This window comes from Magallana gigas, chromosome 10 (genome assembly GCF_963853765.1).
Source record: "Magallana gigas chromosome 10, xbMagGiga1.1, whole genome shotgun sequence".
Lineage (NCBI taxonomy): Eukaryota > Metazoa > Mollusca > Bivalvia > Ostreida > Ostreidae > Magallana > Magallana gigas.
Window position 1 is genome coordinate 33972235 of NC_088862.1, and position 11761 is coordinate 33983995.

General features: G+C 32.8%; 1 protein-coding gene across 2 annotated transcripts in view; it reads right to left on the bottom strand.

Moving 5' to 3' along the window:
• The window catches only part of LOC105340222 (parathyroid hormone/parathyroid hormone-related peptide receptor), a 77685-nt gene extending 66339 nt beyond the window's left edge, over window positions 1–11346 (bottom strand). Inside the window, exon 1 of one of the 2 annotated variants that reach the window (XM_034453085.2) lies at window positions 10794–11346. In XM_034453085.2, coding sequence (XP_034308976.2) covers window positions 10794–10850 — 57 coding nt within the window. In that variant the 5' untranslated portion in view covers window positions 10851–11346. Of the gene's footprint in view, window positions 1–2222; window positions 2502–10793 lie in introns of those variants that run through there. The other variant, XM_034453087.2, reaches the window with a different exon arrangement.
• Between the last annotated feature and the right edge of the window lie 415 nt (window positions 11347–11761).

Here is an 11761-nt window from a genome sequence, read left to right on the forward strand (position 1 = left end):
GCTGAGGTCCAAACAGTGTTTCACTTTCGGTTTGTCTGAGTAACTGCATAGGAGAGTTGATTAAAATCAACTCCCAAAAAATCACAAATATTCACAAGAAAACAAATTTTGATTGCATTAAGTGTTAATTTTGAAGTAACTTGGTTTGTGAAAATACAGAGCTTAAATTGTTTATGAAGATATTATTTGTGAATTCCTACATGCATTAAATCCTTTTTCTGTCTAGTTAAAAAAACAACCCAATCTCTGACTGATTTTTGTGAGAACACTTTTTTTCTAATTCATCTCTTTTTTATAAGTAGAAGGATTAAATTGAGTACAAAAGTTTTAGACCATGGACTAAGGTTTTGTGATAGTTTTGGTAAGATATCATTGAGCCATTTCCGTTCTATCGTCAGTATGTTTTTACTCAAAAGAGTGCGTTTTGTCTTTTAAAGAAATACATCCATGCCTCTTCTCCGTGACTGATTCATAAAACGGATTCCATGACTTTCTGTCAGAGGCCACATAAATTGTTTTATAATTGAAAGTGACATCTGAACAATCATGATCCATAATTTGCACATGCGCAGTGAGCATTTTGCAAAATGCAAAGAAACCATCAATTGACAACTGTTTTCTGAAAGGTATCATTGAAGTGCCGAGGCGTAAACTTAAATTGAATTAAACACGTCGTGCTTTACCGCGTCCTGTAAATTGTATTTTTGGCACGGTAGATTAAATGAAACGAGGGTTATACACTTTATTTTGTGCAGAACGTGCAGGAAACGAGTGCACAAAAATGTTTTTTCTTGCTTTTAAATCATTTGTTTGCATTTTTTCATCAACAAGGATTTATTATCTTTTTTACATAGATATCAGACAGAGATTTAAATCTTAAAAGCATTCATTTTTATAACAATTAATGATGTCTTAAACATTTATTGCTAAAAATATATATGAATCTTTTAGCGCAGATTGCAAACTTACTGCTTAAGTTTTTACACAATCGAAAAAAAATAAATAAATAAAATTCATCTTAACACCTTTTATAACTCGGTTTTCCAAAAGCATAGTAGCTAAAGGAAAGAAAAAACAACATTTTTTGAGGAAAAAGGGAGTTGAATTATATATCTTCAATAGAAGAATTATTTGCTTTTAAATTTGGTAGTTGTTGAATTTTGGATGATATTATTAAAGTTTTGGGAATAAAAGGATGGCAGTCTACTGATGACGTATAACAGGTATAACTGATGACGTATAACAGGTGTATATTAATTTATGTCTTGTTTTCTTAATTTGTTTCACAATAGTTCTAAATGTGTTCTTTTACTAATTTGTTTCATAACATAAAAAAGCGATTTCAAAATGTATGAAAATAAAATAAATATCAAGTTAAATGGTCAATAAATTATGCAATTATACGTATTGCTTTTTTAAACTTTCAATTATCGATTTTCAAAGTTTCTTTGAATCTTAAAGTTTAATACATTCTTGACAATTCTTATCAAAACAATGCATTATTCAAAGTTATTACGCCAAGCCGTCTTTCACTTTTCCACTCAGAAAGCAAATAATTCAACGGCAAACATGAGTACTTTAAAGAAACTTTTTATTAGCTTATTTATACCATTGTCTTGTTTATGGAAGCCATTATCAACGAAGCATTAACCTCTCTTCCATTGAAGTACTTATGATGAAATATTAAATACGGTCAATTATGATAAAAATAAAGGAAAAAAAAACATATCACTTGTTCAAGTACAAACAATCTGAAACCGAAGAAAGTGAAAACTGTTCAAAATCCATTAAAAAACATGAAACTCACATTAAAATTCCATTAAATTCCATTAAAAATTACATCGATACTATCTTTTGAAAAGCAAGACAGCAAATATTTTTATTAAAAACAAATCAAACAAACGGATGTTGAACCAGTATATCAAGAAATATTTTGTTATTTTTGAAAAACAAAATCTTGATGAAAATGCATATCTTAAAAGTGATAGATAGATAGATAGATAGATAGATAGATAGATAGATAGATAGATAGATAGATAGATAGATAGATAGATAGATAGATACCTTGCTGATCTGCCAACTGTTTGAAGTTGTAGATCCTTGATAGGATACAACACAATTAATGGAGAAAAATCATCCGTGATCAGACATATCAACATTGATTCTGACAACATCAAAAGTCCAGGACCACTATATGCAGTATTTATAATCCATATACTTACTTTTTAATAACGGAAAGACTGTTTTATTCCTGAAAGTTTCTCGCTTGCACTCTTTTGTCTTTTGCCTTTTATATAGTCTAAGATCTTCGTCTTTGAAAAATGTCCTATCAATATTTCCTACTGCTATCTCTAACTATGCTGACGATATTGCAGTCATTGGAATCACGCACCGATTTGCATGTGAAACTCCAAAAACAATATCATCCATTATAATAGCTTTTTTTTTAAAAACATAAATGTTGCGCGTCACGTAAAGCTCGCGGAGATAAACTTGTCACTTCCTGTCTAGAAAGCCAGAGACATCTTTATAACTGTTGATACAGATTGTATTATATAGTATGATGGGTCGAGAGATTGGTTATTTATATGAAATCTGTATCTTAAATCTTCGGTGCGCTAGGAAATATCTAGACCAGTGTGTTTATAGATGATCGAGGGCAAAAGACGCGCAGGAGTGAGGAACGATTTGATACCGAAGACAGTCAACACGATTGCTGCCATCGAGGTTTATAAACATGTTTACAAGTAATTCATAAAATATGTTAAATTTCAAAGTTTATCTGTATTAAATGCGTCATTTCGAAGCTATGTTGCATATATATGCGCATGTACAGCTGTAGGACTGGTATAAAAATATTAAACAAACAAAGACAAAAAACAATTCATACTGACAAAATAAACTTTTAATTTGATTTTGATTTGAAAAATTGAAAATTTTTCGATGAAAAGTATATTAAAATTTACCTTAATAAAATGCACAAATTCAAGTTTTACTGCCTAATAAGGGCTGTAGAAATACGTTTTAGCGGCAATAACTATTATTTGGTCCAGCGTGGCTTTTTAATCACAATTGAAGTATGCTGAGTCAGAAAAATAAATGTGCTGGTCTTCGTGAAAATGGCGTTAATTATGTCAAAATTGCGATTCAAAATGGCAGTCAGCCAATCTTCCAAAAAAATGTTAAAGTCTCTTCAATGGGAAAAAATAATGACACAAACTTATGAATGTCATCATGTCCAGTTTGTGCTGAATCTTAATGAATATTAGGGACAGTTTATATTTTGTATAAGGAATCAAGCCGTCTATGCCTTTGTGTAGGAGAAAAAAACCTCTTGCAAAATTGTCAACATGCGTTTGGCCGAAACGCTTGCTAAAAGATGTTTGAACCTCTTAAAAGCCGAAAAATATCCCTGTCACAATTGTTGTAGAGAAAATGCTCGCCTTTGCTAGAACTTCGAATTAACATTTCGTTCATTTCATTAACTGATATAGTGTGACACAACTACTAATTTCTATAGTATATCAAGGAAACTAACATATCAAGTGTACAAAAACAACTCTGGGAAGGGGAATCAACCGACCAGAAAATAAAAGAAGTTGATACGTATGAATAACTAGAACCATTTTAACAAGAGCTTGGATTTTGGGTAGTTGTGTCAAACAGCAATGTGACGTAAGCCTGTCTATTTCGGTTCTTTGAGATCAACAAGACTTCTCTGGCTTTTGAGCGAAGACTACGCAATCTGTGTATATATATTTCGCTTGAAACCAGCGTCATTTTAATTTGTTTTGACGCAAGAAATAGATATTTACATCCTACTGAAAGTCCAAGCTCTTGTTAAAATGGTTCTAAGACACATTGCCCACTGACACGTTTATTCATAAAGTCAAAGAGCCCATTTTAAGCCCCAATCTAGGACATGCCTTACGCTGATTATGAAAAATAAAAACCCACACACACACCAAAGTAATGACAGGGAAACAGGCCTATATATAGGGCATGCTTATAATGCAATGAACAGCCGAGATGGGATGAACAATTTAGTTGATGGTTGTTTGCTTGTGTAATTATTGACCTACGATCTCTTACCTTTAGCTCTTAGATTTGATATCTATTGGTAAAAGTGTTTACATACATTATTAGTATTGATATTGTGATACCTAAACATTTTTCCCGTTTAATAGCTCCTTACAATAGTTTGTTTGCTAATTTTTTGACTTGAAAAGAGAATAATAAAAAAATTGGTTGTCGACCATTTAAATTGCCATGATAACCTAATTAGCGCCATTTTCATTTATATCAAGCATTTTTCAGACTTAGAACTCCTTAATTATGCAACAAAACTTTGCTGAACAAAATTATCATTGCTTCTCTCATACATTTTCCCCATTTGAAAATTTTAAGAATAATCTATAAAATGGCCGTTCGCCATTTTGACCTAATTTACGGATTTTAGTAAAAGCCAGCATATTCTATTCGGACTCAGCACACTTTCATAATGATACAAAAGACTATGCTGGACCAAATATTCATTTGCCGTTAATTGTTTTACTACTTAATCGAACCAGACTACATTTGGGTATTTTAAAGTTATATTTTTTAAATGCGTCAATTCATAGCTAATCTTCATATAAGAACATTTGTATGAACGTATGAAACATAATGTCACAAAATAAATTTTGATTAAAATATTTCATTGAGTAAACATGTATTTTAATGTTTATCTTTACAAAGTGTGTCAGTTTAATTTGTGGCCAAAAAACATTCTGCATAAGTACGTTGTATACAACAAGTACTAGTATCATAAATGCAGTTTAGATTTTCCTTGAGGAAAAGTTTAAACCTTTGTTGCAAATGTTTTGCCAACTTGATCGATTAGGTTTTGCATTTCGATCACCCCTGGCCACAGCAATCATTTTCAGTAACTTAAAGATACAACATATTGCAAGTATATAATATAGAATATTATACTATTATTATATAAGTTGTGAAGCAAGCCTCCTTAAGAGCAATTATGACACATGCACTGTGTTTCGTGAAGAAAGTCTAATCTTCTGTATTTCTAGTCTACGTGTGTCTGGCGGGAAAAGGTAACCAAAAACCAATTCCATCCTAATACAATAACACGGTATATAGGGAAATTCCCTGGCTACTGGTAACTAGTTTATAGCAAAATAACAATACAGACGTAAGAGAGGACATAGATGAATATGTTAATGACTGTTGAGCGTCCATTAAGATATTCATGCACGTGTTCTGAGAGTCTTCATAGAGCAGAAGTAAGGTACACCTACATTAATGGTAGAGTTATCTAATAACTAAATGAATACATGTTGTGTTTGTATGTGTGTTGGAAAAGAGGGCATTCATTTTCTTGATCTGATCCAAAACAAACAAAAAAGAACTTTTTATTCCATCGTGCACAATTTTGAAAGTAACGAAACTTTTTCTTAACGGTACGTAGCATTTCACAAGAAGCCAGTGTTCAGAACCAGATAAAGTGGCTGTAGCTGGTTACCATGCAGTTGCCAGCTTAAACAAAATCATTTACCAACATAAATTGTAAATTATAGGAACTTGTAAATCTTTTGAAATATAATGTATATACGTGTACAGTTTTAACTGACTACCAAAAACTTATTGGTAGAACATTGCTACATGTAGTTGTACTCGATTCTTTTTTTTTTTTTTCTTTTTTTTTTTTTTTTACAAAATACCTTTAACGATATTCATTCAATATCAGAAAGAAAAACCAGAATCCGTATGAATTTCATGATTACAGCACTATAAAAATCTACGAGAAAATCTATCTCGTCTTTCAGCAATATAAGAGTTTCATCTGATATAAATATTTACAGACACTTTGGCACAATCTTTCAGCAAACAACTTCATTTGTAAATACGTATCATCCTATCTAATATGAAACGATGTCTGATGGAATCAAAGTTGGTGTTGCTTGTATGAAATCTAATCATCGAATCGCAATAGGTTACTGAATCACTAAGGCTCTCTGAAATATGTCTCCTTAAGATGATCTCTGCTGTCTGGGGTTATATTCTGTACATTTATAACAGGAATAAATATCGTAATATACTACCCCCCCCCCCCCTTACGAAAAAGGGTAATTTTTATTTGTCTCATCGATCATTGTTTACATTCATGTTTATGTAGATTCACCTTCTACTCTGTTTATGATTTTTTTTTTGGGGGGGGGGGGTAAAATATACCAAGCGATACAAAATGATACATAGCAAGCGTTTGTCATTTATGGTAAATAAGACGAGGTTCTAGATCTTCTGTCATATACTTCCAAAGTATATTACGAACACACCAAAGCGCCACAGAGATATGAAAGTTTGTAAAAGATCTCTATATTTATGAGGCATCAAAAATTAAAAGCCATGAGCTGGTTAAATAGAATCTTATGGGTCAAAAACATTCATAGAAACGTGTCAGTGTATATGTTATGGGTCGTGGTGTATGGTTGTCTATAAACTCTTTGCTGTTTAATAGAATTTCGGTGGACAAATTGATGGTGTGTGGACACTTTGGAAATATGCGAGATTATATGAATTGCTAAATATGCTTAACTTGCATCAAATGTATGATTTGTTCTGTAGCTGAGCTAGCAAAACAAATCTAGAAAATTCATTAAAAGCCTTTGCTTCTAATTACAACAAAATACATGTATAAAGACATGTCCATGAGCAGTGTTGCTATACAATAGATTCTGACTGTTAGATTATTACTTAGTTCTAAGCCTGCCAAGGTTACTTTCTTTTTATCCATCATGAATATCATATTCAGTTCTTGCACAGTCGCCCCCAGTGCGAAGCTCCTATCAGCAAATCTTCAATGCTTGTTTTATGAGAATAGTTGGCGGATAAAATAAAACCAATGTATTTCATTAGATGAACTCAGAATACATAGATATGAAATCAAAATAAGGCAAATAAGATCCGCAAATGTTGAAATTAAAGTGTCATACACTTGATACGGAGTGGCTGCTACGTTTTGTTTGCTGTTCCTTTGCATAAACGCCTGGTCCATTGAAGACTTTGAATCACGAGCCAATAAAGAAAGACGATTTAAAGCGGTAACGACTTATGTCCTAGAGAATTTCGTGTCATGCCCCATGCAAGCCAACCTTTTCTGTACATATATTAGACCCCTTTCTCTGCATCACATAAAGGATCTTGTGTATTAAAAAATAATTATAGTCGATTTAGCATCCATTATCTTTGCATGATGCCGTAGTTCGAGATCGGTCCTGTGTTAAGTTATGGCTTCCTAGCGTAATGACTTCCTATGTTTTGCCCACTTGCTGAGTTCATTAATACACGGGTCGTTTTAACCCCATCCTACACAAGGGAGAGGAATGCTGATCTTAATGCAGATTATTTTAGTAGGTCAATGTTATATCAGCGTATTAAATAATTTACCTGATCATGAATTTATTAGCATATACATTCGCGTATATATTCATACCCCTATAGATAACATTTATTTCTTTTATTGATTTGATGCGCTTGATCCACAGATCAAATACTTGATTAATTATTCATAACTGGATTTGCACTAAAAGTACAAGCGTACCTTGTTTAATTTAAACAAAGCTATATATCTTAATAATGTAGATTTTATATGTAATGGATGCTAATATTAATGGCTATGGTACGGAATCTACGGGCATTTATTCAAATATATAAAGTGTAGCGTTTATCAGCGGATTGCAATGTGAATTGTAGATCCAAACCTAAAGGTTAATGTAGAAGTCTGATAAACGGCTTAAGGAGGCTAGGTGTATTGATACCGACAGTATTGATCTCCTAAAAGGAAGAGCTCTATATCAGAATATAGAAAAATATCAAAATCTAAAGGGTAAAATGTTTGCAATGCCAAAGTTTCTTTACTAAATAGTAACTACATGTATAGTTTATAGAAATAGAAACCCTATGTTAAAATGTTAGGTAAATCAGGTGGCTGATTGGTTGACCATCCGGCCTCCTTATAAATCTTTGTGATACATGTACATCTCAGATGCACTGCTTTCTCTGTGTCCGACCGGATACAAATGGAAGATGACCATATGCCAAGGACAGAAAATATCTCAGATGTATTTCACCTGAAAATTTTCACCTTAATTTTTGCACCTGAATTGTGGCTTCAAACTCCTTTAAGATTTTTTTTTGGGGGGGGGGGTGGGGGTGGGGGGGGGGGGGTTGGTGTTGTAAATTTAACTTGAATAATTTGAATTTTCATTTATTTGAAAAAAAAAAGATTCCTTATTCTGAGAAGACACTGCAGGAAAAAAAATCCGCAAAAATATTTTCTTAGCAATTCTTTGCAGTTTGCAGCAATGCAGGTAATTGTATAATCTTGACCGATTGTTTTATACTATATTGACTGAATCTATCTTACTATCTTGACAAACGTTTTCGTACTGTATTGATTGCATATTTTATTCTTCATGTACATGTATATTAACCGAATGTTTTATACTATATTGACCAGTTGGTTTATACTCGTCCATATTGACTGAATGGTTAATACTATATTGATTGAATGTTTTTTACTATATCGACCGAATGTTTTATATTATATTGACGGAATGTTTATATCATATTGACCGAAAGTTTTATATCATATTGACCGAAAGTTGTATATAATATTGACCGAAAGTTTTAAATTATATTGACCGAATGTTTTATATCATATTGACCGAAAGTTTTATATCATATTGACCGAAAGTTTTATATAATATTGACCGAAAGTTTTAAATTATATTGACCGAATGTTTTATATCATATTGACCGAAAGTTTTATATCATATTGACCGAAAGTTTTATACTACATGTATATTGACCGAGTGTTTTATTCTTTATCGACCGAATGTTTTATATTATATTGACCGAATGTTTTTTATTATATTGACCGAATGTTTTATAATATATCGAACGAATGTTTTATATTAAATTATTGACCGAATGTTTCATATTATATTGACCAAAAGTTTTATACTATATTGATTGAATGTTTTAGGCTATATCGACCGAAAGTTTTATATAATATTGGCTGAATGTTTTATGCTATATTGACTGAATGTTAATACTATAATGACTGAATTTTTCTTACTATCTTGATTGAATATGTTTTACTTTATGTATAATAACCGGATGTTTTTTATTATATTGACCGAATGGTTTATACTCGTCTATATTGACCGAATGTTTTATATTATATTGACCGAATGATTTTTACTATATTGACTAACTGTTTCATACTACATGTATATTGACCTAATATTTTTACTGCATTTACCGAAAGTTTTATACTATCAAATTGACCGAATATTTCATACTATATCTACCAAATGTTTTATGTTGTATAGGTACATCGCTAATCCCGGTTGTCGGACTTTAGCTACGTTTGACTATCACAACACTTAAACACATTAGACTACAGCTTTATTTGAACACAAAGCACTTACTAATACTTTAATACAAGTTTGTGCTACATGTACATCACACGGTGGGAGGGGGGGGGGGGGGGGGGGGCTAAGATGTTGTGGTAAAAAGCTCACATGATAAAATATGCAAGTCAGTGCAGTTTTTTTAAGTTCAAGTATATAAACACGTACAAGGGTATGCTTCACAGCTTTTCAGATTTTCGAGATTACTTTAAAGTTTACTTCTTTTTAATTTGGAAACCAATAGATGTGTTGGCAAGAAGATTTTGTGTGAATCCCAACGCTCATTAAAACCAAGTTAAATCAACTCTGTCGGAAAAATATGCATCATGCAAGTCGCTTTTCTGATTACAAGTTTATTCTCTCTCTCTCTCTCTCTCTCTCTCTCTCTCTCTCTCTCTCTCTCTCTCTCTCTCTCTCTCTCTGAGAGACAGAATCAACATTTAATAGCATGTTTTGTTCCGGAATCTGTTCGATTAACAATTATTTGAAATCAATGGCCACACTCTAACTCCATTATCCTACTAGTTCTAGCAGCCCTGTATCGTGATAAAGAAGTCGCTGACCCTGTATCTTTATAGACGTTTTTTCGTTTAATTGTTATGAAGCCACATGCTATCTAGCCCAAATATTCCAAATTTTAATTTCGTCTATAATGAAGTTATTCAATTAGAACCATTTTTACAAGACTTTGGACTTTCAGTAAGGCGTAGATATCTATTCCTTGTATCAAAATAAGTTAAAAAATGACGAGGTTTCAAGCGAAATGTGCACCGATTGCTGTTGATTTCAAAGAACCATGGCTGAGTGGCCAGCAATGAAATAGACAGGCCTACGTCACAGTGCTGTTTGACACAACTACCCAAAGTCCAAGCTCTTGTTAAAATGGTTTTACTTTGGAAAAATTGGAATTAACAATCAGGAGTTCTGATCACTAAAATTACATACATGATGCTTATTTATGTACATTTAATGATGTAAACAATTTGTTAACCATTCCTAATCTGAGTCTTTCATAAGTACCCTGTACATATAACAGAGCATAATTACAAAAGAAAGTGAAAGGAAACTTGCGACCGAATAATAGTTCAAAGTGCCGTGCTCGTAAGAGAATAATTTATAGGAAGTAAGTTCTTAATCTGGTGGACACAAAACACTTCACAATACTTAATTGTACAAGACACAGTTTCATATTCAGATCAGCCAAATAAAATGATTGTATATACGTACGCATCTTTGTCGCATTCAAGATAAAAATCTGTTCGCACACTAAGTCCCTGATTTGTTATGAAAAAAAATTACAATAAAAAAATCCCCTACCTTAATACTGGTTGTGGCCCAGGTAGAGGAATTATTTTCCACGATATGATATGCCATTTTTCCAACAAAATAATTATTCCTTTTTCTTGCTAGAGAGAAAACAGTAATAAGTTGTTTGGCTCTCCCCAGCTGTGTTACTCTCCGGGCAAAAACATGTCTTTAAAAGTTGTAAGCAATTGCCGTATTAAATTGCTGTTTCGGTAAAACGATACAATAATGAATGAAATTCCAAGCCTGGCATTGAAAGGTTAATTTCAAAAGATCTGAAAAAGTTCCTCGGCTCCCTCTTTTCAATATCACGTGACACCCTAACGCGAAACAATTGGCTAGCGGCGTTAAGTGGCTCTATCTCGGGAGCGTTTTGTCTGTCGGAAGCTCCATTTGATACACAGGTAGGATACATTAATGGTAAACTGCTTAAATAACTGTTAATCGTCAAAGATAGCGCCTGGTGATGGGTGAATGGTTTTCATCAGTAAGCGCGTTGAGGTACGCGGTATTAATAATGACTGCTTTCGATTTGATGCCAACTTGTTGATTATTTGTTTTCCGTGGCTCACACCTGTTGGAGAGAATCTCCACCGAAATATTTCAATGCTCGCTTCATCAATTGGAGAAAATAAGACTGGTTTATGAGATAATCTACTGGAGTTTATCAAATTAGAACGACTTTAAAGAATTCTAAAATTTCTGCTTAAGATGCGAACGGATTGACGCTCGACAGACCTCAATATTAGATCGGTTACTGCGTCTAAACGTTCCAGACAAAAAAGATTATTCCGATACAAATATCGATATCAAATATATCTCTCAATTTACGTAGAAGATATCTTCAGAGCTAGAGGACGTCTCAGTGTAGGACCGAGGTATACATTATTAAATATCCGTAGCGCCTAATACGCACCAAATACCATATGAATCTAGTACGGGGTCTGCATGCGCAACTATTACCCCATTAATTAGTATGT